This window comes from Delphinus delphis, chromosome 6 (genome assembly GCF_949987515.2).
Source record: "Delphinus delphis chromosome 6, mDelDel1.2, whole genome shotgun sequence".
Taxonomy (NCBI): Eukaryota; Metazoa; Chordata; class Mammalia; order Artiodactyla; family Delphinidae; genus Delphinus; species Delphinus delphis.
This window is the reverse complement of record NC_082688.1, coordinates 102,203,523-102,228,149: the sequence shown is the minus strand read 5'-3', so window position 1 is coordinate 102,228,149 and position 24,627 is coordinate 102,203,523. Positions and strand designations below refer to the sequence as shown.

General features: G+C 38.1%; 1 protein-coding gene across 3 annotated transcripts in view; it reads left to right on the top strand.

Moving 5' to 3' along the window:
* KCTD9 (potassium channel tetramerization domain containing 9) overlaps window positions 1-24,627 on the top strand; it is a 61,109-nt gene that overhangs the window by 26,814 nt on the left and 9,668 nt on the right. For all 3 annotated transcript variants that reach the window (XM_060015185.1, XM_060015187.1, XM_060015186.1), the window contains 3 exons: window positions 32-99; window positions 188-283; window positions 997-1,146. In XM_060015185.1, the coding sequence (XP_059871168.1) occupies window positions 32-99; window positions 188-283; window positions 997-1,146 (314 nt within the window). The remainder of the gene's footprint in view (window positions 1-31; window positions 100-187; window positions 284-996; window positions 1,147-24,627) is intronic.

The following is a 24,627-nucleotide window of genomic DNA, read 5'->3' as shown; positions in this document are numbered from 1 at the left end:
TATAAAAGTCAAATTGTTTTTATTATGATAGGTGTGTTAGAAGAAGCAAGATTTTTTGGTATTGACTCATTGATTGAACACCTAGAAGTGGCAATAAAGGTAAGACTCTTTTTACATTAGCCAAGTATTACATGTATTGTAGCTATCTCCCAAAATGCTCCACTGATCTGTCAATATGCTTTTCAAGAATTCTCAACCACCAGAAGATCATTCACCAATATCTCGAAAGGAATTTGTGCGATTTCTGCTAGCCACTCCAACCAAATCAGAATTGCGTTGCCAGGTAATTAAAGCAGACTTTTATATGAGTTATTCGTGTAGGCAAATCTGTGAGTAAAGTTTTAAATTCTTCTGGGAATTTTTCTGTTGCCTTGTTTTCTTTTTTCATGAAAGATATATTTTACTTATGGGTCATAGCATTGATTTAGTCCCAAAATGGTTAGACAGAAAAAGAGATGTAATAATCTTTTTTATTGTCTAATTATGCCTCATGCAGCAGTTTTTGAGTAATGCATAGGAATTGCAGCAATAAAAATAAAAAGTCAATTGTACAGTTGTTATGTATGGTTAATCAGTGGAAGATACTTTTACTTTTATGTATTATAGCACTAATGATTTTAAAAACCACAATACTCACTTTAAAAAAATAAAACGATCTTGAATTATTGAATTAATAAAATAATTTAAGTACAATCAGGTTTAATAAAAATATAATACTTATCAACGGGTATGTGGCCAGCAGAGATCTCTCTTTAGAAACTTCTGCACATAAATGAGGCATTGCCAGGATGCATTCTAGTGTTATATGTAAGTTGAGTTCCTTTAAGAACCCGTTAAGGACACTAATTTTATGTATCTCAGTTCCATTTGATCATGTAACGAACTCCAAATGACGGAACTGCCAATTACTTCTAAAACACATGGTGGTTAGCTATTGTAATTGAATATACAACAGATGGTTTAAATATTGTGACAGTTTGTGTTTTTTAATTTTAGGGTTTAAACTTCAGTGGTGCTGATCTTTCTCGTTTGGACCTTCGATACATTAACTTCAAAATGGCCAATTTAAGCCGCTGCAATCTTGCCCACGCTAATCTCTGCTGTGCAAATCTTGAACGAGCTGACCTCTCTGGATCAGTGCTTGACGTAAGAATCATTTTTGGTTACAAAAGAAAATTAAATTTTTAGTCTATTGAACACTCAGAGCAGAAATTATATCTGTCCCTTATTGGAGCTTTTACTTGCAAACAGATAATTTACTAAGTTGATGATAAAACTGAAGGTTCTGAAAGTGAAATGGGTTGGTTTTGCAACTTTGGTATCCTTTATTAAACATAGGTCTGAAAAGTATAGCAACTAATAAGAAATGAAATCTTGAAATTAGATCCTGATCTCCTCAACACTCTATTTATCAGGACTTCTATTTTCAAGGAATTAATAGGGTAAAGCTGGAAAGTATCTTTGCATTTTTCTATTCAGGTTCATTTCTGGAATAGGAAAATGTTATTGCTCCAGGGGATATGTGGCAGTTATTTTTAAATAAACATGGTATACAGCAATCTGTATAAGTTAGCATCTCAGTGGCTCTCTACCTCTATTCATATGTGTTTACATATATGTATGTGTATATATGTGTGTGTGTACATATGTATATGCATGTATTTGTGTAGCAGTTACCTGTGCTAATTTGAGGTTAGAAGATATATGTAAAACCAGCCGTGAAATCTAATTTCTAAGAACTTTCAGTTCCTTAATATCAAGGACCATGTCTGTGTGCCTTTTGAGTTAATAACACCTAATATAGTACCTTGCCTTTAGTAGTCACTGAATAAATGTTTATTGAATTTTATAATGTTGGTTTTGTTCCTTAGCTGCAGTGTATTTTTCCATGAAACTTGGATCTAATAACAGAATATGCCAACACATTTCCTTGTTCCATCTTATGATGAAGGATCAAATAAATGGCAAAATAAGCAAAACACTAACAGTACAAAGGAAAAATCTGAAGGACCTAATTTTTAAATAGTGAAATGCTGAGAGGCAGCTTTGTTGGTTTCTGTTAAGGAATGAAAAAAAAAAAAGATAAGACAGATTGGATCATTGAATACAAATGGTTTTGAGTTCTATTTAATTATAGCATTACTGTGAGCCTGAACCATAATTTTCTTATCTTTGAATGCTTGTTCTACCCACATTGTATAATTGATGTGAAGGCCAATATGTATATATAATATACATGTGTATATATTATATATATATGTATGATTTTTTTATTGATGTGTAGTTGATTTACAATGTCATGTTAGTTTCAGGTGTACAGCACAGTGATTCAGTTACATATATGTGTGTGTGTGTTTGTGTGTGTGTATACATATATACATATATATACAGTCTTTTTCAGATTCTCTTCCCTTATAGGTTATTACAAAATACTGAGTATAATTCCCTGTGCTATACAGTAGGTCCTCATTGGTTATCTATTTTACATATAGTAATATGTATATGTTAATCCCAACCTCCTAATTTATCCCTCTTCCCATCCCCTTTTCCCCCATTTGGTAACCACACATTTTTATCCTATGTCTGTGAGTCTCCTCCTGTTTTGGAAATGAGTTCATTTGTATCTTTCTGTTTTTTTACATTCCACATATAAGCAATATCATATATTTATCTTTCTCTGTCTGGCTTACTTCACTTAGTATGATAATCTCTAGGTCCACCTATATTGCTGCAAATGGAATTATTTCATTCTTTTTTCATGACTGAATAATATTCCATGGTGTGTGTGTGTGTGTGTGTGTGTGTGTGTGTGTGTGTGTGTGTGTATGTATATATATACACCACATCTTCTTTATCCATTAATCTGTCCATGGACATTTAGTTTGCTTCCATGTCTTGGCTGTTGTAAATAGTGCTGCAGTTAACATTGGGGTGCATGTGTCTTTTCAAATTATGGTTTTCTCCGGATACATGCCCAGGAGTGGGATTGCTGGATGATATGGTAGCTCTCTTTTTAGTTTTTTAAGGAGCCTCCATACTGTTCTCCATAGTTGCTGTACCAATTTCCATTCCCACCAACAGTGTAGGAGGGTTCCTTTTCCTAACCCCTCTCCAACATTATTTGTAGACTTTTCGATAACAGCCATTCTGACCAGTGTGAGGTGATACCTCACTGTAGTTTTGATTTGCATTTCTCTAATAATTAGCAGTGTTGAGCATCTTTTCATGTGCTTTTTGGCCATCTGTATGTCTTCTTTGGAGAAATGTCTGTTTAGATCTTTTGCCCATTTTTTGATTGCATTGTTTGTTTTTTTGATATTGAGCCACAAGAGCTGTTTGTATATTTTGGAGATAATCCCTTGTCAGTTGCATCATTTGCAAATTTTCTCCCATTCTGTAGATTGTCTTTTTGCTTTGTTTATGGCTTCCTTTGCTGTGCAAAAGCTTTTAAGTTTAATTAGTTCCCATTTGTTTATTTTTGTTTTTATTTTCATTATTCTAGGAGACAAATCTAAAAAGATACTGCTGCAATTTATGTCACAGAGTGTTCTGCCTATGTTTTCCGCTAGGTTTTATAGTATCCAGTACTACATTTAGGTCTTTAATCCATTTTGAGTTTTTTGTTTGTTTGTTTTTGTTTTTGTTGTTTCTATTTTTGGCCACACCACGTGGCCTGAGGGATCTTAGTTCCCAGACCAGGGATCAAACCCATGCCCCCTGCAATGGAAGCATGGAGTCTTAACCACTGGGTACCCAGGGAAGTCTTGAGTTTATTTTTGTGTATGGTGTTAGAGAATGTTCTAGTATCATTCTGTTACATCTAGCTTTCCCAATTTCCCAGCACCACATGGTAAAGAGGCTGTCTTCTCCACTGTATATTCTTGCACCTTTCTCATAGATTAATTGACCATAGGTGTGTAGGTTTATTTCTGGGCTTTCTATACTGTTCCACTGATCTATAGTTCTGTTTTTGTGCCAGTACCATCCTGTTTTGGTTACTATAGCTTTGTATTATGGTCTGAAGTCAGGGAGCCTGATTCCTCCATCTCCAGTTTTCTTTCTCAAGATTGCTTTGGCTATTCGGGGTCTTTTGTGTTTCCATACAAATTAAAAATTTTTTTTGTTCTAGTTCTATGAAAAATGGCATTACTGGTAATTTGATAGGGATTGCATTGAATCTGTAGATTGCCTTGGGTAGTCTGGTCATCTTGACAGTATTGATTCTTCCAATTCAAGAACACAGTATATCTTTCCATTTGTATCATCTTCGATTTCTTTCATTAGCATCTTATAGTTTTGGGAGTGCAGGTCTTTTACCTCCTTAGGTAAATTTATTTCTAGGTATTTTATTCTTTTTGATGCAGTGGTAAATGGGATTGTTTCCTTAATTTTTCTTTCTGATCTTTCATTGTTAGTGTGTAGAAATGCAACAGGTTCCTGTGTATTAATTTTCTATCCTGCAACTTAACCAAATTCATTGAAGAGCTCTAGCAGTTTTCTGGTAGCTTCTTTAGGATTTTCTATGTATAGTATCATATCATCTACAAGCAGTGATAGTTTTACTTCTTCTTTTTCAATTTGGATTTCTTTTTTTTTTTTCTTCTCTGATTCCTGTGGCTAGGATGTCAAAACTATTTTGAATAAAAGTGGTGAGAATGGATATCGTTGTCCTGTTCCTGATCTTAAAGGAAGTGCTTTCAGCTTTTCACCATTGAGTATGATGTTAGCTGTGGGTTTGTCACATATGGGCTTTATTATGTTGAACTGGGTTCCCTCTGCCCACTTTTTGGAGAGTTTTTATCATAAATGGATGTTGATTTTTTTAAATCTTTTTAACACAGACTTTATTGAAACATAATATTAATACAGAAAAACACACAAATTATAAATGTATAAGTCAATAAATGTTCACAAAGTGAGCACATTTATAAAGTCAGCACTAGATCAAGAAACAGACTATTACCCCAGAAGCCCTCATGTCCTCCTTCTAATCAAGGGTAACCAATATCCTGACTTCTTACAACACCATAGGTGAGTTCTATGTATCTTTGAAATTTAATAAATGGAATCATTTAGTAAATACTTTTTGTGTGTCTGGCTTCTTTTCCTCAGCATATTTGTGAGGTGAATTCAGTGCAAGCATGTAATTTAAGTTTTTACTTTTGGATTTAATTTAATGTATTTTTTTATAGAGCAGGTTCTTACTACTCATCCATTTTATACACATCAGTGTATACATGTCAATCCCAATCTCCCAATTCATCATACCACCACCACCACCACCCCACCGCTTTCCCCCCTTGGTGTCCATACATTTGTTCTCTACATCTGTGTCTCAATTTCTATCCTGCAAACTGGTTCATCTGTACCATTTTTCTAGGTTCCACATATATGCGTTAATCTATGATATTTGTTTTTCTCTTTCTGACTTCACTCTGTATGACAGTCTCTAGATCCATCTACATCTCTACAAATGACCCAGTTTCATTCCTTTTTATGGCTGAGTAATATTCCATTGTATATATGTACCAAATCTTCTTTATCCATTCGTCTGTCGATGGGCATTTAGGTTGCTTCCGTGACCTGGCTATTGTAAATAGTGCTGCAATGAACACTGGGGTGCATGTGTCTTTTTGAATTATGGCTTTCTCTGGGTATACACCCAGTAGTGGAATTGCTGGGTCATATGGTAATTCTATTTTTAGTTTTTTAAGGAACTTCCATACTGTTCTCCATAGTGGCTGTATCAATTTAAATTCCCACCAACAGTGCAAGAGGGTTCCCTTTTCTCCACTCCATCTCCAGAATTTGTTGTTTGTAGACTTTCTGATGATGCCCATTCTAACTGGTGTGAGGTGATACCTCATTGAAGTTTTGATTTGTATTTCTCTAATAATTAGTGATGTTGAGGAGCTTTTCATGTGCTTCTTGGACATCTGTACGTCTTCTTTGGAGAAATGTCTATTTAGGTCTTCTGCCCATTTTTGGATTGGGTTGTTTGTTTCTTTAATATTGAGCTGCATGAGCTGCTTATATATTTTGGAGATGAATCCTTTGTCCTTTGATCCGTTTGCAAATATTTTCTCCCATTGTGAGGGTTGTCTTTTCATCTACTTTATCGTTTCCTTTGCTGTGCAAAAGGTTTTAAGTTTCATTAGGTCCCATTTGTTTCTTTTTGTTTTTATTACCATTACTCTAGGATGTGGATCGAAAACGATCTTGCTGTGATTTATGTCAAAGAGTGTTATTCCTGTTTTCCTCTAAGAGTTTTATACTGTCCAGTCTTACATTTAGGTCTCTAATCCATTTTGAGTTTATTTTTCTGTATGGTGTTAGGGAGTGTTCTAATTTCATTCTTTTACATGTAGCTGTCCAGTTTTCACAGCACCACTTATTGAAGAGACTGTCTTTTTGCCATTGTATATCCTTGCTTCCTCTGTCATAGATTAGTTGACCATAGGTGTGTGGGTTTATCTCTGGGCTTTCTATCTTGTTCCATTGATCTATGTTTCTGTTTTTGTGCCAGTACCATATTGTCTTCATTACTGTAGCTTTGTAATATAGTCTGAAGTCAGGTAGTCTGATTCCTCCACCTCCATTTTTTTCCCTTAAGACTGCTTTGGCTATTCGGGGTCATTGGTGTCTCCACACAAATTTTAAGATTTTTTGTTTTAGTTCTGTAAAAAATGCCAGTCACAATTTGATAGGGATTGCATTCAATCTGTAGGTTCCTTTGGGTAGTATAGTCATTTTGACAGTATTGATTCTTCCAATCCAAGAACATGGTATATCTCTCCATTTCTTTGTATATCTTTAATTTCTTTCATCAGTGTCTTATAGTTTTCTGCATACAGGTCTTTTGTCTCCCTAAGTAGGTTTATTCCTAGGTATTTTACTCTTTTTGTTGCAATGGTAAATGGGAGTGTTTCCTTAATTTATCTTTCAGATTTTTCAGCATGAGTGTATAGGAATGCAAGAGATTTCTGTGCATTAGTTTTGTATCCTGCAAATTTACCAAATTCATTTATTAGCTCTAGTAGTTTTCTGGTGGCATATTTAGGATTCTTTATGTATAGTATCATGTCATCTGCCAACAGTGACAGTCCTTCTTTTCCAATTTGTATTCCTTTTATTTATTTTTCTTCTCTGATTGCCACGGCTAGGACTTCCAAAACTATGTTGAATAAGAGTGGTGAGAGTGGACGTCCTTGTCTTGTTCCTGATCTTAGAGGAAACACTTTCAGTTTTTCACCATTGAGAATGATGTTTGCTGTGGGTTTGTCATATATGGCCTTTATTATGTTGAGGTAGTTTCCCTCTATGCCCACTCTCTGGAGAGTTTTTATCATAAATGGGTGTTGAATTTTGTCAAAAGGTTTTACTGCATCTATTGACATGATCATATGAATTTTATTCTTCAGTTTGGTAATATGGTGTATCACATTGATTGATTTGCGTATATTGAAGAATCCTTGCATCCCTGGGATAAATCCCACTTGATCATGGTGTATGATCCTTTTAATGTTGGATGTGTTGTTGGATTCTGTTTGCTAGTATTTTGTTGAGGATTTTTGGATCTATATTCATCAGTGATATTGGTCTGTAATTTTCTTTTTTTTTAGTATCTTTGTCTGGTTTTGGTATCAGGGTGATGGTGGCCTTGTAGAATGAGTTTGGGAGTTTTCCTTCCTCTGCAATTCTTTCGAAGAGTTTGACAAGCATGGGTGTTAGCTCTTCTCTAAATGTTTGACAGAATTCACCTGTGAAGCATTCTGGTCCTGGACTTTTGTTTGTTGGACGATTTTTAATCACAGTTTCAATTTCATTACTTGTGATTGGTCTGTTCATATTTTCTATTTCTTCCCGTTTCAGTCTTGGGAGGTTATACCTTTCTAAGAATTTGTCCATTTCTTCCAGATTGTCCATTTTATTGGCATAGATTTGCTTGTGGTTGTCTCTTAGGATGCCTTGTATATCTGTGGTGTCTGTTGTAACTTCTCCTTTTTCATTTCTAATTGTATTGATTTGAGTCCTCTCCCTCTTTTTCTTGATGAGTCTGGCTAATGGTTTATCAATTTTGTTTGTCTTCTCAAAGAACCAGGTTTTAGTTTTATTGATCTTTGCTATTGTTTTCCTTGTTTCTGTTTCATTTATTTCTTTTTTTTGAAACTTTATTTATTTATTTTTAACATCTTTATTGGGGTATAATTGCTTAACGATGGTGTGTTAGTTTCTGCTTTATAACAAAGTGAATCAGTCATACATAAACATATGTTCCCATATGTCTTCCCTCTTGCATCTCCCTCCCTCCCTCCCACCCTCCCTATCCCACCCCTCCAGGCTGTCACAAAGCACCGAGCCAATATCCCTGTGCCATGCGGCTGCTTCCCACTAGCTATCTACCTTACTACATTTGTTAGTGTGTATATGTCCATGACTCTCTCTTGCCCTGTCACAGCTCACCCTTCCCCCTCCCTATAACCTCAAGTCGTTCTCTAGGAGCTCTGCGTCTTTATTCCTGCCTTACCCCTAGGTTCTTCATGACATTTTTTTTTTCTTAAATTCCATATATATGTGTTAGCATACGGTATTTTTGTCTTTTTCTTTCTGACTTACTTCACTCTGTATGACAGACTCTAGGTCTATCCACCTCATTACAAATAGCTCAATTTCGTTTCTTTTTATGGCTGAGTAATATTCCATTGTATATATGTGCCACATCTTCTTTATCCATTCATACGATGATGGGCACTTAGGTTGTTTCCATCTCCGGGATATTGTAAATAGAGCTGCAATGAACATTTTGGTACATGACTCTTTTTGAATTATGGTTTTCTCAGGGTATATGCCCAGTAGTGGGATTGCTGGGTCATATGGTAGTTCTATTTGTAGTTTTTTAAAGAACCTCCATACTGTTCTCCATAGTGGCTGAACCAATTCACATTCCCACCAGCAGTGCAAAAGTGTTCCCTTTTCTCCACACCCTCTCCAGCATTTATTGTTTCTAGATTTTTTGATGATGGCCATTCTGACTGGTGTGAGATGATATCTCATTGTAGTTTTGATTTGCATTTCTCTAATGATTAATGATGTTGAGCATTCTTTCATGTGTTTGTTGGCAGTCTGTATATCTTCTTTGGAGAAATGTCTATTTAGGTCTTCTGCCCATTTTTGGATTGGGTTGTTTGGTTTTTTGTTATTGAGCTGCATGAGCTGCTTGTACATTTTGGAGATTAATCCTTTGTCGGTTGCTTCATTTGCAAATATTTTCTCCCATTCTGAGGGTTGTCTTTTGGTCTTCTTTATGGTTTTCTTTGCTGTGCAAAAGCTTTGAAGTTTCATTAGGTCCCAATTGTTTATTTTTGTTTTTATTTCCATTACTCTAGGAGGTGGGTCAAAAAGGATCTTGCTGTGATTTATGTCATAGAGTGTTCTGCCTATGTTTTCCTCTAAGAGTTTGATAGTTTCTGGCCTTACATTTAGGTCTTTAATCCATTTTGAGCTTATTTTTGTGTATGGTGTTAGGGAGTGATCTAATCTCATACTTTTATGTGTACCTGTCCAGTTTTCCGAGCACCACTTATTGAAGAGGCTGTCCTTTCTCCACTGTACATTCCTGCCACCTTTATCAAAGATAAGGTGTCCATATGTGCGTGGGTTTATCTCTGGGCTTTCTATCCTGTTCCATTGATCTATCTTTCTGTTTTTGTGCCAGTACCATACCGTCTTGATAACTGTAGCTTTGTAGTATAGTCTGAAGTCAGGGAGCCTGATTTCTCCAGTTCCTTTTTTCGTTCTCAAGATTGCTTTGGCTATTCGGGGTCTTTTGTGTTTCCATACAAATTGCAAAATTTTTTGTTCTAGTTCTGTGAAAAATGCCAGTGGTAGTTTGATAGGGATTGCATTGAATCTATAGATTGCTTTGGGTAGTAGAGTCATTTTCACAATGTTGATTCTTCCAATCCAAGAACATGGTATATCTCTCCATCTATTTGTATCATCTTTAATTTCTTTCATCAGTGTCTTATAATTTTCTGCATACAGGTCTTTTGTCTCCTTAGGTAGGTTTATTCCTAGATATTTTATTCTTTTTGTTGCAATGGTAAATGGGAGTGTTTTCTTGATTTCAATTTCAGATTTTTCATCATTAGTATATAGGAATGCCAGAGATTTCTGTGCATTAATTTTGTATTCTGCCACTTTACCAAATTCATTGATTAGCTCTAGTAGTTTTCTGGTAGCATCTTTAGGATTCTCTATGTATAGGATCATGTCATCTGCAAACAGTGACAGCTTTACTTCTTCTTTTCCGATTTGGATTCCTTTTATTTCCTTTTTTTCTCTGATTGCTGTGGCTAAAACTTCCAAAACTATGTTGAATAAGAGTGGTAAGAGTGGGCAACCTTGTCTTGTTCCTGATCTTAGTGGAAATGCTTTCAGTTTTTCACCATTGAGCATGATGTTTGCTGTGGGCTTGTCATATATGGCCTTTATTATGTTGAGGAAAGTTCCCTCTATGCCTACTTTCTGCAGGGTTTTTATCATAAATGGGTGTTGAATTTTGTCAAAAGCTTTCTCTGCATCTATTGAGATGATCATATGGTTTTTCTCCTTCAATTTGTTAATATGGTTTATCACATTGATAGATTTGCGTATATTGAAGAATCCTTGCATTCCTGGTATAAACCCCACTTGATCATGGTGTATGATCCTTTTAATGTGCTGTTGGATTCTGTTTGCTAGTATTTTGTTGAGGATTTTTGCATCTATGTTCATCAGTGATATTGGCCTGTAGTTTTCTTTCTTTGTGACATCCTTGTTTAGTTTTGGTATCAAGGTGATGGTGGCCTCGTAGAATGAGTTTGGGAGTGTTCCTCCCTCTGCTATATTTTGGAAGAGTTTGAGAAGGATAGGTGTTAGCTCTTCTCTAAATGTTTGATTGAATTCGCCTGTGAAGCCATCTGGTCCTGGGCTTTTGTTTCTTGGAAGTTTTTTAATCACAGTTTCAATTTCAGTGCTTGTGGTTGGTCTGTTCATATTTTCCTTTTCTTCCTGATTCAGTCTTGGCAGGTTGTGCATGTATGAGAATTTGTCCATTTCCTCCAGGTTGTCCATTTTATTGGCATAGAGTTGCTTGTAGTAATCTCTCATAATCTTTTTTATTTCTGCAGTGTCAGTTGTTACCTCTCCTTTTTCATTTCTAATTCTATTGATTTGAGTCTTCTCCCTTTTTTTCTTGATGAGTCTGGCTAGTGGTTTATCTATTTTGTTTATCTTCTCAAAGAACCAGGTTTTAGTTTTATTGATCTTTGCTATTGTTTCCTTCATTTCTTTTTTTTTTTTCTTTTTTTTTTTTTTTCATTTATTTCTTTTTCATTTATTTCTGATCTGATTTTTATGATTTCATTTATTTCTGATCTGATTTTTATGATTTCTTTCCTTCTGCTAGCTTTGGGGTTTTTTTGTTCTTCTTTCTCTAATTGCTTGAGGTGCAAGGTTAGGTTGTTTATTCAAGATGTTTCCTGCTTCTTAAGGTGGGCTTGTATTGCTATAAACTTCCCCCTTAGAACTGCTTTTGCTGCATCCCATAGGTTTTGGGTCGTTGTGTCTCCATTGTCATTTGTTTCTAGGTATTTTTTGATTTCCTCTTTGATTTCTTCAGTGATCACTTCATTATTAAGTAGTGTATTGTTTAGCCTCCATGTGTTTGTATTTTTTACAGATCTTTTCTGTAATTGATATCTAGTCTCATGGCGTTTTGGTTGGAAAAGATAGTTGATACAATTTCAATTTTCTTAAATTTACCAAGGCTTGATTTGTGACCCAAGATATGATCTATCCTGGAGAATGTTCCATGAGCACTTGAGAAAAATGTGTATTCTGTTGTTTTTGGATGGAGTGTCCTATAAATATCAATTAAGTCTATCTTGTTTAATGTATCATTTAAAGCTTGTGTTTCCTGATTTATTTTCATTTAGGATGATCTGTGCATTGGTGAAAGTGGGGTGTTTAAGTCCCCTACTATGAATGTGTTACTGTCGCTTTCCCCTTTATGGCTGTTAGTATTTACCTTATATATTGAGGTGCTCCTATGTTGGGTGCATAAATATTTACAATTGTTATATCTTCTTCTTGGATCGATCCCTTGATCATTATGTAGTGTCCTTCTTTGTCTCCTTTAATAGTCCTTATTTTAAAGTCTATTTTGTCTGATATGAGAATTGCTACTCCAGCTTTCTTTTGGTTTCCATTTGCATGGAATATCTTTTTCCATCCCTTTACTTTCAGTCTGTATGTGTCTCTAGGTCTGAAGTGGGTCTCTTGTAGACAGCATATATAAGGGTCTTGTTTTTGTATCCATTCAGCTAATCTGTGTCTTTTGGTGGGAGCATTTAGTCCATTTACATTTAAGGTAATTATCGATATGTATGTTCCTATTCCCATTTTCTAAATTGTTTTGGGTTCATTATTATAGGTCTTTTCCTTCTCTTGTGTTTCTTGCCTAGAGAAGATCCTTTAGCATTTGTTGTAAAGCTGATTTGGTGGTGCTGAACTCTCTCAGCTTTTGCTTATCTGTAAAGGTTTTAATTTCTCCATCAAATCTGAATGAGATCCTTGCTGGGTAGAGTAATGTTGGTTGCAGGTTTTTCTCCTTCATCACTTTCAGTATGTCCTGCCACTCCCTTCTGGCTTGTAGGGTTTCTGCTGAGAGATCAGCTGTTAACCTTATGGGGATTCCCTTATGTGTTATTTGTTGTTTTTCCCTTGCTGCTTTTAATATGCTTTCTTTGTATTTAATTTTTGACAGTTTGGTTAATTTGTGTCTTGGCGTATTTCTCCTTGTATTTATCCTGTATGGGACTCTCTGTGCTTCCTGGACTTGATTAACTATTTCCTTTCCCATATTAGGGAAGTTTTCAACTATAATCTCTTCAAATATTTTCTCAGTTCCTTTCTTTTTCTCTTCTTCTTCTGGAACCCTTATAATTCGAATGTTGGTGCGTTTAATGTTGTCCCAGAGGTCTCTGAGACTGTCCTCAGTTCTTTTCATTCTTTTTTCTTTATTCTGCTCTGCAGTAGTTATTTCCACTATTTTATCTTCCAGGTCACTTATCCGTTCTTCTGCCTCAGTTATTCTGCTATTGATCCCATCTAGAGTACTTTTAATTTCATTTATTGTGTTGTTCATCGTTGCTTGTTTCATCTTTATTTCTTCTAGGTCCTTGTTAACTGTTTCTTGCATTTTGTCCGTTCTATTTCCAAGATTTCGGATCATCCTTACTATCATTATTCTGAATTCTTTTTCAGGTAGACTGGCTATTTCCTCTTCATTTGTTAGGTCTGGTGCATTTTTATCTTGCTCCTTTATCTGCTGTGTGTTTTTCTGTCTTCTCATTTTGCTTATCTTACTGTGTTTGGGGTCTCCTTTTTGCAGACTGCAGGTTCGTAGTTCCCGCTGTTTTTGATGTCTGTCTCCAGTGGCTAAGGTTGGTTCAGTGGGTTGTGTAGGCTTCCTGGTGGAGGGGACTAGTGCCTGTGTTGTGGTGGATGAGGCTGGATCTTGTCTCTCTAGTGGGCAGGTTCACGTCTGGTGGTGTGTTTTGGGGTGTCTGTGGCCTTATTATGATTTTAGGCAGCCTCTCTGCTAATGGGTGGTGGTATGTTCCTGTTTTGCTAGTTGTTTGGCATAGGTTGTCCAGCACTGTAGCTTGCTGGTCATTGAGTGAAGCTGGGTGCTGGTGTTAAGATGGAGGTCTCTGGGAGATTTTCGCTGTTTGATATTATGTGGAGCTGGGAGGTCTCTTGTTGACCAGTGTCCTGAAGTTGGCTCTCCTACCTCAGAGGCAGAGCCCTGACTCCTGGCTGGAGCACCAAGAGCCTTTCATCCACACGGCTCAGAATAAAAGGGAGAAAAAGTAGAGGGAATTAGTAGAAGTATGAGGAAAGAAAGAAGGAAAGGAGGGAAGGAAGGAAGAAAGAAGGAAAGAAGGCAAGAAGGAAAGAAAGGAGGGAGGGAGGGAGGGAGGAAGGCAGGAAGGAGGGAAAGAAGGAAAAAAGAAAGAAAGAAGATACAGTAAATATAAAATAAAGTATAATAAAGTTATTGAATTAAAAAATTCTTATTTAGAAAAAAAAAAGGGACGGATAGAACCTTAGGACAAATGTTGGAAGCAAAGCTATACAGACAAAGTCTTACACAGAAGCGTACACATACACCCTCACTAAAAGAGGTAAAGGAGGAAAAATCATAAATCTTGCTGTCAGAGACCACCTCCTCAATTTGGGATGTTTCGTTGTCTAAAGGAGGGAAGGAAGGAAGGAAAGAAAGAAAGAACGAAGGTAAAGTATAATAATGTTAAAATTAAAATTGATTATTAAGAAAAAAATGTTTAAAAAAAAAAACATGGACGGATAGAACCCTAGGACAAATGGTGGAAGCAAGACTATACAGACAAGATCTCACACAGAAGCGTACACATACACATTCACAAAAAGAGGAATAGGGAAAAAAATCATAGATCTTGCTCCTAAAGTCCACCTCCTTAATTTGGGATGATTGGTTGTCTATTCAGGTATTCCACAGATGCAGGGTATATCAAGTTGATAGTGGAGCTTTAATCCGCTGCTTCTGAGGCTGCTGGGAGAGATCTCCCTTTCTCTTCTTTGTTCTCACAGCTCCCGGGGCTTAGCTTTGGATTTGGCCCCGCCTCTGCGTGTAGGTCGCTGGAGGGCGTCTGTTTTTTGCTCAGACAGGACGGGGTTAAAGGAGCCGCTGATTCGGGGGCTCTGGCGCACTCAGGCCAGCGGGGAGGGAGGGGCACGGAGTGCGGGGCGGGCCTGCGGCGGCAAAGTCCGGCGTAACTTTGCACCAGCCTGAGGCCCGCAGTGCGTTCTCCCGGGAAAGTTGTCCCTGGATCCCGGGAACCTGGCAGTGGCGGGCTGCACAGGCTCCGCGGAAGAGGGGTGTGGTAGTGACCTGTGCTCGCACACAGGCCCCTTGGTGGCAGCAGCAGCAGCCTTAGCGTCTCCCGCCCGTCTCTGGGGTCCGCACTTTTAGCCGCGGCTCGCGCCCGTCTCTGGGGTCCGCGCTTTTAGCCGCGGCTCGCGCCTGTCTCTGGAGCTCCTTTAAGCAGCGTTCTTAAACCCCTCTCCTCACGCACCAGGAAACAAAGAGGGAAGAAAAAGTCTCTTGCCTCTTTGGCAGGTGCAGACTTTTCCCCGGACTCCCTCCCGGCTAGCCGTGGTGCACTAACTCCTTCAGGCTATGTTCAAGCCGTCAACCCCAGTCCTCTCCCTGCGCTCCGAAACCGCAACCGGAGCCTCAGAGCCTCAGCTCGCAGCCCCGCCTGCCCCGGTGGGTGAGCAGACAAGCCTCTCGGGCTGGTGAGTGCCGGTCGACACGGATCCTCTGTGCGGGAATCTCCCCGCTTTGCCCTCCGCACCCGTTGCTGTGCTCTCCTCCGCGGCTCCGAAGCTCCCCCCTCCGCCTCCCGCAGTCTCCGCCCGCAAAGGGGCTTCCTAGTGTGTGGAAACTTTTCCTCCTTCACAGCTCTCTCCCACTGGTGCAGGTGCCGTCCCTATTCTTTTGTCTCTGTTTTTTCTTTTGCCCTACCCAGGTACGTGGGGAGTTTCTTGCCTTTGGGAGGTCTGAGGTCTTTTGCCAGCCTTTAGTAGGTGTTCTGTAGGAGTTGTTCCACGTGTAGATGTATTTCTGGTGTATCTGTGGGGAGGAAGGTGATCTCCGCGTCTTACTCTTACGCCATCTTCAAGGTCCCCCCTCATTTATTTCTGCTCTGATCTTTATGATTTCTTTCCTTCTCCTAACTTTGGGTTTTGCTTGTTCTTCTTTCTCTAATTGCTTTAGGTGTAACGTTAGATTGTTTGAGATTTTTCTTCTTTCTTGAGGTAGGCTTGTATAGCTATAAACTTCCCTCTTAGAAATGCTTTTGCTGCATCCCATAGGTTTTGGATCGTCGTCTTTTCATTGTCATTTGTCTCTACGAATTTTTTTATTTCCTCTTTGATTTCTTCAGTGATCGCTTGGTTATTTAGTAACGTATTGTTTAGCCTCCATGTGTTTGTGTTTTTTACGGTTTTTTGTCTGTAATTGATTTCTAATCTCGTAGCGTTGTGGTCAGAAAAGATGCTTGATATGATTTCAATTTTCTTAAATTTACTGAGGCTTGATTTGTGACCTAAGATGTGATCTGTCCTGGAGAATGTCCTGTGCACACTTGAGAAGGAAGTGTAATCTCCTGTTTTTGGATGGAATGTCCTATGAACATCAATTAAATCTGTCTGCTCTATTGTGTCATTTAAAGCTTGTGTTTCCTTATTAATTTTCTGTTTGGATGATCTGTCCGTTGGTGTAAGTGAGGTGTTAAAAGTCCCCCACTATTATTGTGTCAGTATCGATTTCCTCTTTTATAGCTGTTAGCAGTTGCCTTATGTATTGACGTGTTCCTATGTTGGGTGCATATATATTTATAATTGTTATATCTTCTTGGAATGATCCCTTGATCATTATGTAGTGTCCTTCCTTGTCTCTTGTAACATTCTTTATTTTAAAGTCTATTTTTATCTGATATGAGTATTGCTACTCCAGCTTTCTTTTCATTGCCATTTATATGGAATATCTTTTTCCATCCCCTCAATTTCAGTCTGTATGTCTCCCTGGGTCTGAAGTGGGTCTCTTGTAGACAGCATATATGTGGGTCTTGTTTTTGTATCCATTCAGCAAGCCTGTGTCTTTTGGTTGGAGCATTTAATCCTTTCACGTTTAAAGTAATTATATGTATGTTTCTATTACCATTTTGTTAATTGTTTGGGGTTTGTTTTTGTAGGTCCTTTTTTTCTCCTGTGTTTCCCACTTAGAGAAGTTCCTTTAGCATTTCTTGTAGAGCTGGTTTGGTGGTGCTGAATTCTCTTAGCTTTTGCTTGTCTGTAAAGCTTTTGATTTCTCCATCGAATCTGAATGAGATCCTTGCAGGGTAGAGTAATCTTGGTTGTAGGTTCTTCCCTTTCATCACTTTAAGTATATCATGCCACTCCCTTCTGGCTTGTAGAGTTTCTGCTGAGAACTCAGCTGTTAACCTTACGGGAGTTCCCTTGTATGTTATTTGTCATTTTTCCCTTGCTGCTTTCAATGATTTTACTTTGTCTTTAATTTTTCCCAATTTGATTACTATGTGTCTTGGTGTGTTTCTCCTTGGGTTTAGCCTGTATGGGACTCTCTGTGCTTCCTGGACTTGGGTGGCTATTTCCTTTCTCATGTTAGGGAAGTTTTCAACTATAATCTCTTCAAGTATTTTCTATGGTACTTTCTCTCTCTCTTCTCCTTCTGGTACCCGTATAATGCAAATTTTGTTGCGCTTAATGTTGTCCCAGAGGTCTCTTAGGCTGTCTTCATTTCTTTTCATTCTTTTTCTTTATTCTGTTCTGCAACAGTGAACTCCACCATTCTGTCTTCCAGGTTGCTTATCCGTTCTTCTGCCTCAGTTATTCTGCTATTGATTCTTTCTACTGTATTTTTCATTTCCATTATTGTATTGTTCATCTCTGTTTGTTTGTTCTTTAATTCTTCTAAGTCTTTGTTAAACATGTCTTTCATCTTCTTGATCTTTGCCTCCATTATTTTTCTGAGGTCCTGGATCATCTTCACTACCATTATTCTGAATGCTATCTCCACTTCATTTAGTGGTTTTTCTGGGGTTTTATCTTGTTCCTTCATCTGGTACATAGCCCTCTGCCTTTTCATCTTGTCTGTCTTGCTATGAATGTGGTTTTTGTTCCACAGACTTGTAGTTCTTCTTTTTTTTTTTTTTTAACATCTTTATTGGAGTATAATTGTTTTACAATGGTGTGTTAGTTTCTGCTTTATAACAAAGTGAATCAGTTATACATATACATATGTTCCCATATCTCTTCCCTCTTGCATATTCCTCCCTCCAACCCTCCCTTTGCCACCCCTCCAGGCGGTCACAAAGCACCGAACTGATATCCCTGTGCTATGCGGCTGCTTCCCACTAGCTATCTACCTTACGTATGGTAGTGTAAATATGTCCTTGCCTCTCGCTCGCTTGGTCACAGCTCACCCTTCCCCTCCCCATATCCTCAAGTTCGTTCTCCAGTAGGTCTGTGTCTTTATTCCTGTCTTACCCCTAGGTTCTTCATGACATTTTTTTTTCTTAAATTCCATATATATGTGTTAGGATACGGTATTTGTCTTTCTCTTTCTGATTTACTTTACTCTGTATGACAGACTCTAGGTCTATCCATCTCATTACAAATAGCTCAATTTCGTTTCTTTTTATGGCTGAGTAATATTCCATTGTATATATGTGCCGCATCTTCTTTATCCATTCAGCCGATGATGGACAGTTAGGTTGTTTCCATCTCTGGGCTATTGTAAATAGAGCTGCAATGAACATTTTGGCACATGACTTTTTGAATCATGGTTTTTTCAGGGTATAATTCGCAGTAGTGGGATTACTGGGTCATATGGTAGTTCTATTTGTAGTTTTTTAAGGAACCTCCATACTGTTCTCCACAGTGGCTGTATCAATTTACATTACCACCAGCAGTGCAAGAGGGTTCCCTTTGCTCCACACCCTCTCCAGCATTTATTGTTTCTAGATTTTTTTTTTTGCGGTACGCGGGCCTCTCACCGTTGCGGCCCCTCCCGCCGCAGAGCACAGGCTCCAGACGTGCAGGCTCAGCGGCCATGGCTCACGGGCCCAGCCGCTTTGCGGCATGTGGGATCCTCCCGGACCGGGGCATGAACCCGTGTCCCCTGCATCGGCAGGCGGACTCTCAACCACTGCGCCACCAGGGAAGCCCTGTTATTAGATCTTTTGATGATGACTTTTCTGACTGGTGTGAGATGATATCTCATTGTAGTTTTGATTTGCATTTCTCTAATGATTAATGATGTTGAGCATTCTTTCATGTGTTTGTTGGCAGTCTGTATATCTTCTTTGGAGAAATGTCTATTTAGGTCTTCTGCCCATTTTTGGATTGGGTTGTTTGGTTTTTTGTTATTGAGCTGCATGAGCTGCTTATAAATTTTGGAGATTAATCCTTTGTCAGTTGCTTCATTTGCAAATATTTTCTCCCATTCTGAGGGTTGTCTTTTGGTCTTGTTTATGGTTTTCTTTGCTGTGCAAAAGCTTTGAAGTTTCATTAGGTCCCAATTGTTTATTTTTGTTTTTATTTCCATTACTCTAGGAGGTGGGTCAAAAAGGATCTTGCTGTATTTTATGTCATAGAGTGTTCTGCCTATGTTTTCCTCTAAGAGTTTGATAGTTTCTGGCCTTACATTTAGGTCTTTAATCCATTTTGAGCTTATTTTTGTGTATGGTGTTAGGGAGTGATCTAATCTCATACTTTTATGTGTACCTGTCCAGTTTTCCGAGCACCACTTATTGAAGAGGCTGTCCTTTCTCCACTGTACATTCCTGCCTCCTTTGTCAAAGATAAGGTGACCATATGTGCGTGGGTTTATCTCTGGGCTTTCTATCCTGTTCCATTGATCTATCTTTCTGTTTTTGTGCCAGTACCATGCTGTCTTGATTACTGTAGCTTTGTAGTATAGTCTGAAGTCAGAGAGCCTGATTCCTCCACCTCCGTTTTTCGTTCTCAACATTGCTTTGACTATTCGGGGTCTTTGTGTTTCCATTACAAATTGTGAAATTTATTGTTCTAGTTTCGTGAAAAATGCCAGTGGTAGTTTGATAGGGATTGCATTGAATCTGTAGATTGCTTTGGGTAGTAGAGTCATTTTCACAATGTTGATTCTTCCAATCCAAGAACGTGGTATATCTCTCCATCTATTTGTATCATCTTTAATTTCTTTCATCAGTGTCTTATAATTTTCTGCATACAGGTCTTTTGTCTCCCTAAGTAGGTTTATTCCTAGATATTTTATTCTTTTTGTTGCAGTGGTAAATGGGAGTGTTTTCTTGATTTCACTTTCAGATTTTTCATCATTAGTGTATAGGAAGGCCAGAGATTTCTGTGCATTAATTTTGTATCCTGCTACTTTACCAAATTCATTGATTAGCTCTAGGAGTTTTCTGGTAGCATCTTTAGGATTCTCTACGTATAGTATCGCGTCATCTGCAAACAGTGACAGCTTTACTTCTTTTCCGATTTGGATTCCTTTTCTTCTCTGATTGCTGTAGCTAAAACTTCCAAAATTATTTTGAATAATAGTGGTGAGAGTGGGCCACCTAGTCTTGTTCCTGATCTTAGTGGAAATGCTTTCAGTTTTTCACCATTGAGGACGATGTTGGCTGTGGGTTTGTCATATATGGCCATTATTATGTTGAGGAAAGTTCCTTCTATGCCTACTTTCTGCAGGGTTTTTATCAAAATGGTTGTTGAATTTTGTCAAAAGCTTTCTCTGCATCTATTGAGATGATCATATGGTTTTTCTCCTTCAATTTGTTAATATGGTTTATCACATTGATTGATTTGCATATGTTGAAGCATGCTTCCATTCCTGGATTAAACCCCATTTGATCATGGTGTATGATCCTTTTAACGTGTTGTTGGATTCTGTTTGCTAGTATTTTGTTGAGGATTTTTGCATCTATGTTCATCTGTGATATTGGCCTGTAGTTTTCTTTCTTTGTGACATCCTTGTCTAGTTTTGGTATCAAGGTGATGGTGGCCTCGTAGAATGAGTTTGGGAGTGTTCCTCCCTCTGCTATATTTTGGAAGAGTTTGAGAAGGATAGGTGTTAGCTCTTCTCTAAATGTTTGATTGAATTCGCCTGTGAAGCCATCTGGTCCTGGGCTTTTGTTTCTTGGAAGTTTTTTAATCACAGTTTCAATTTCAGTGCTTGTGATTGGTCTGTTCATATTTTCCTTTTCTTCCTGATTCAGTCTTGGCAGGTTGTGCATGTATGAGAATTTGTCCATTTCCTCCAGGTTGTCCATTTTATTGGCATAGTGTTGCTGGTAGTAATCTCTCATGATCTTTTGTATTTCTGCAGTGTCAGTTGTTACTTCTGATTTTTCATTTCTAATTCTGCTGATTTGAGTCTTCTCCCTTTTTTTCTTGATGAGTCTGGCTAATGGTTTATCGATTTTGTTTATCTTCTCAAAGACCCAGCTTTTAGTTTTATTGATCTTTGCTATTGTTTCCTTCATTTCTTTTTCATTTATTTCTGATCTGATCTTTATGATTTCTTTCCTTCTGCTAACTTTGGGGGTTTTTTGTTCTTCTTTCTCTAATTGCTTTAGGTGCAAGTTTAAGTTGTTTATTCAAGATGTTTCCTGTTTCTTAAGGTAGTATTGTATTGCTATAAACTTCCCCCTTAGAACTGCTTTTGCTGCATCCCATAGGTTTTGGGTTGTTGTGTCTCCATTGTCATTTGTTTCTAGGTATGTTTTTATTTCCTCTTTGATTTCTTCAGTGATCACTTTGTTATTAAGTAGTGTATTGTTTAGCCTCCATGTGTTTGTATTTTTTACAGACCTTTTCCTGTAATTGAGATCTAGTCTCATAGCGTTTTGGTTGGAAAAGATAGTTGATACAATTTCAATTTTCTTAAATTTACCAAGGCTTGATTTGTGACCTAGGATATGATCTGTCCTGGAGAATGTTCCATGAGCACTTGAGAAAAATGTGTATTCTGTTGTTTTTAGGTGGAATGTCCTATAAATATCATTTAAGTCCATCTTGTTTAATGTATCATTTAAAGCTTGTGTTTCCTTATTTATTTTCATTTAGGATGATCTGTGCATTGGTTAAAGTGGGGTGTTAAAGCCCCCTACTATGTATGTGTTACTGTCGATTTCTGCTTTTATGGCTGTTAGTATTTGCCTTATGTATTGAGGTGCTCTTATGTTGGGTGTATAAATATTTTAGTTCTTCTTGCTTCTGCTGCCTGCCCTCTGGTGGATGAGGCTATCTAAGAAGCTTGTGCAAGTTTCCTGATGGGAGGGACTGGTGGTGGATAGAGCTGGCTGTTTGTTGCTCTGGTGGGCAGAACTCAGTAAAACTTTAATCCACTTGTCTGCTGATGGTGGGGCTGGGTTCCCTCCCTGTTGGTTGTTTGGCCTGAGGCACCCAACACTGGAGCCTCAGGCCAAACAACAACAGGGCTCTTTGGTGGGGCTAATGGCAGCCTCTGGGAGGGCTCACGCCAAGGAATACTTCCCAGAACTTCTGCTTCCAGTGTCCTTGTCCTCACAGTGAGACAGAGCCAACCCCCGCCTCTGCAGGAGACCCCCCCAACACTAGCAAGTCGTTCTGTTTCAGTCTCTATGGGGTCACTGCTCCTTCCCCTGGGTCCCAATGCACACACTACTTTGTGTGTGCCTTCCAAGAGTGGAGTCTCTGTTTACCCCAGTCCTGTCAACATCCTGCAATCAAATCCCACTAGTCTTCAAAGTCTGATTTTCTAGGAATTCCTCCTCCCGCTGCCGGACCCCAGGTTCGGAAGCGTGACGTGGGGCTCAGAACCTTCACTCCAGTGGGTGGACTTCTGTTGTATAAGAGTTCTCCAGTTTGTGGGTCACCCACCCAGCAGTTATGGGATTTGATTTTATTGTGATTGTGCCCCTCCTGCCATCTCATTGTGGCTTTTCCTTTGTCTTTGGATGTGGCATATCTTTTTTGGTGAGTTCCAGTGTCTTCCTGTCGATGATTGTTCAGCAGTTACTTGTGATTCCAGTGTTCTTGCAAGAGGTAGTGAGAGCATGTCCTTCTACTCCAACATCTTGAACCAATCTGGATGTTGAATTTTATGAAAAGCTTTTTCTGCATCTATTGAGATGATAATATGGTTTTTAGTCTTCAGTTTTTTACTGGGATGTATCACACTGATTGGTTTGCAGATATTGAAAAATCCTTGCATCCCTGGGATAAATCCCACTTGATTATCATGTATGATCCTTTTAATGTTTTGTTGGCTTCCGGGTTGCTACTATTTTGTTGAGGATTTTTGCCTGATAATCTCCTGTAATTTTCTTTTTTTGTGGTATCTTTGTCTGATTATGGTATCAGGGTGATGGTGGCCTTATAGAGTGAGTTTGGAAGTGCTTCTTCCTGTGCAATTTTTTGGAATAGTTTCAGAAGTGTAGGTGTTAACTATTCTCTAAATGTTTGAGAGCATTCACCTGTGGAGTCTTGTGGTCCTGGACTTTTGTTTGTTGGGAGTTTTTTTAATCACAGATTCAATTTCAGTACTTGTAGTTGGTCTGTTCATATTTTCTATTTCTTCCTGGTTCAGTTTTGTGAGATTGTACCTTTCTAAGAATTTGTTCTAGGTTGCCCATTTTATTGGCATATAGTTGCTTGTAGTAATCTCTAATGCTCCTTTGTATTTCTGCAGTGTCAGTTGTTACTTCTCCTTTTTCAGTTCTAATTTTATTGATTTGGGCCCTTCCCTTTAGTTTTATCTTCTCAGAGAACCAGCTTTTAGTTTCACTGATCTTTGCTATTGTTTTCTTAGTCTCAGTTTCATTTATTTCTGCTCTGATCTTTATGACTTCTTTCTTTCTATTAACTTTGGATTTTGTTCTTCTTCCTCTTGTTGCTTTAGGTGTAAGTTTAGATTGTTTATTTGAGATTTTTCTTGTTTCCTGAGGTAAGCTTTTATCAGTATAAACTTCCCTCTTAGAATTGCTTTTGCTGCATCCCGTAGGTTTTGGATCATTGTGTTTTCATCTTCATTTGTCTCTAGGTATTTTTTGTTTTGTTTGTTTATTTGTTTTTTAATATATATATTTATTTAACTGGCTATGTTAAGTCTCAGTTGCAGCATGCGGGATCTTTTGTTGCAGTGCATTGGCTCTTCGTTGCAGCACGTGGGCTTCTCTCTAGATGTGGCGCACAGGCTCCAGAGTGCGCAGTCTCAGTAGTTGGGACTCACGGGCTTAGCTCCTCCATGGCATGTGGGATCTTAGTTCCCCGACCAGGGATTGAACCCACGTCCCCTGCATTGGAAGGCAGATTCTTAACCACTGGACCACCAGGGAAGTCCCATCTGGGTATTTTTTGGTTTCCTCTTTGATTTCTATAATGATCCGTTGGTTGTTTAGTAGCATATTGTTTAGCCTCCACATTTTTGTGTTTTTTGCAGTTTTTTTCTTGTAGTTGATTTCTAATCTCATAGTGTTGTGGTTGGAAAAGGTGCTTGATACAATTTCAGTTTTCTTAAATTTACCAAGACTTGCTTTGTGGCCCACCATGTGATCAATCCTGGAGAATGTTCCATGTGCACTTGAAAAGAATGTGTATTCTGCTGCTTTCGGATGGAATGCTCTATAAATTTCGAGTCCATCTGGTCTGATGTTTCATTTAAGGCCTGTGTTTCCATATTGATTTTCTGTCTGGATTTTCTGTCCATTGATGTAAGTGGGGTACTAAAGTCCCCAACTATTATTGTGTTACTCTCAATTTCTTCTTTTATGTCTGTTAACATCTGCCTTATATGTTGAAGAGCTTCTGTACTTGGTGCATACATATTTACAATTGTTATATCTTCTTGGATTAATCCCTTGTTCATTATGTAGTGTCCTTTGTTTCTTGTAACAGTCTTCTATTTTAAAGTCAATTTTGTCTGATATGAGTGTTGCTACTCCAGCCTTCTTTTGATTTCTATTTGCATGGAAT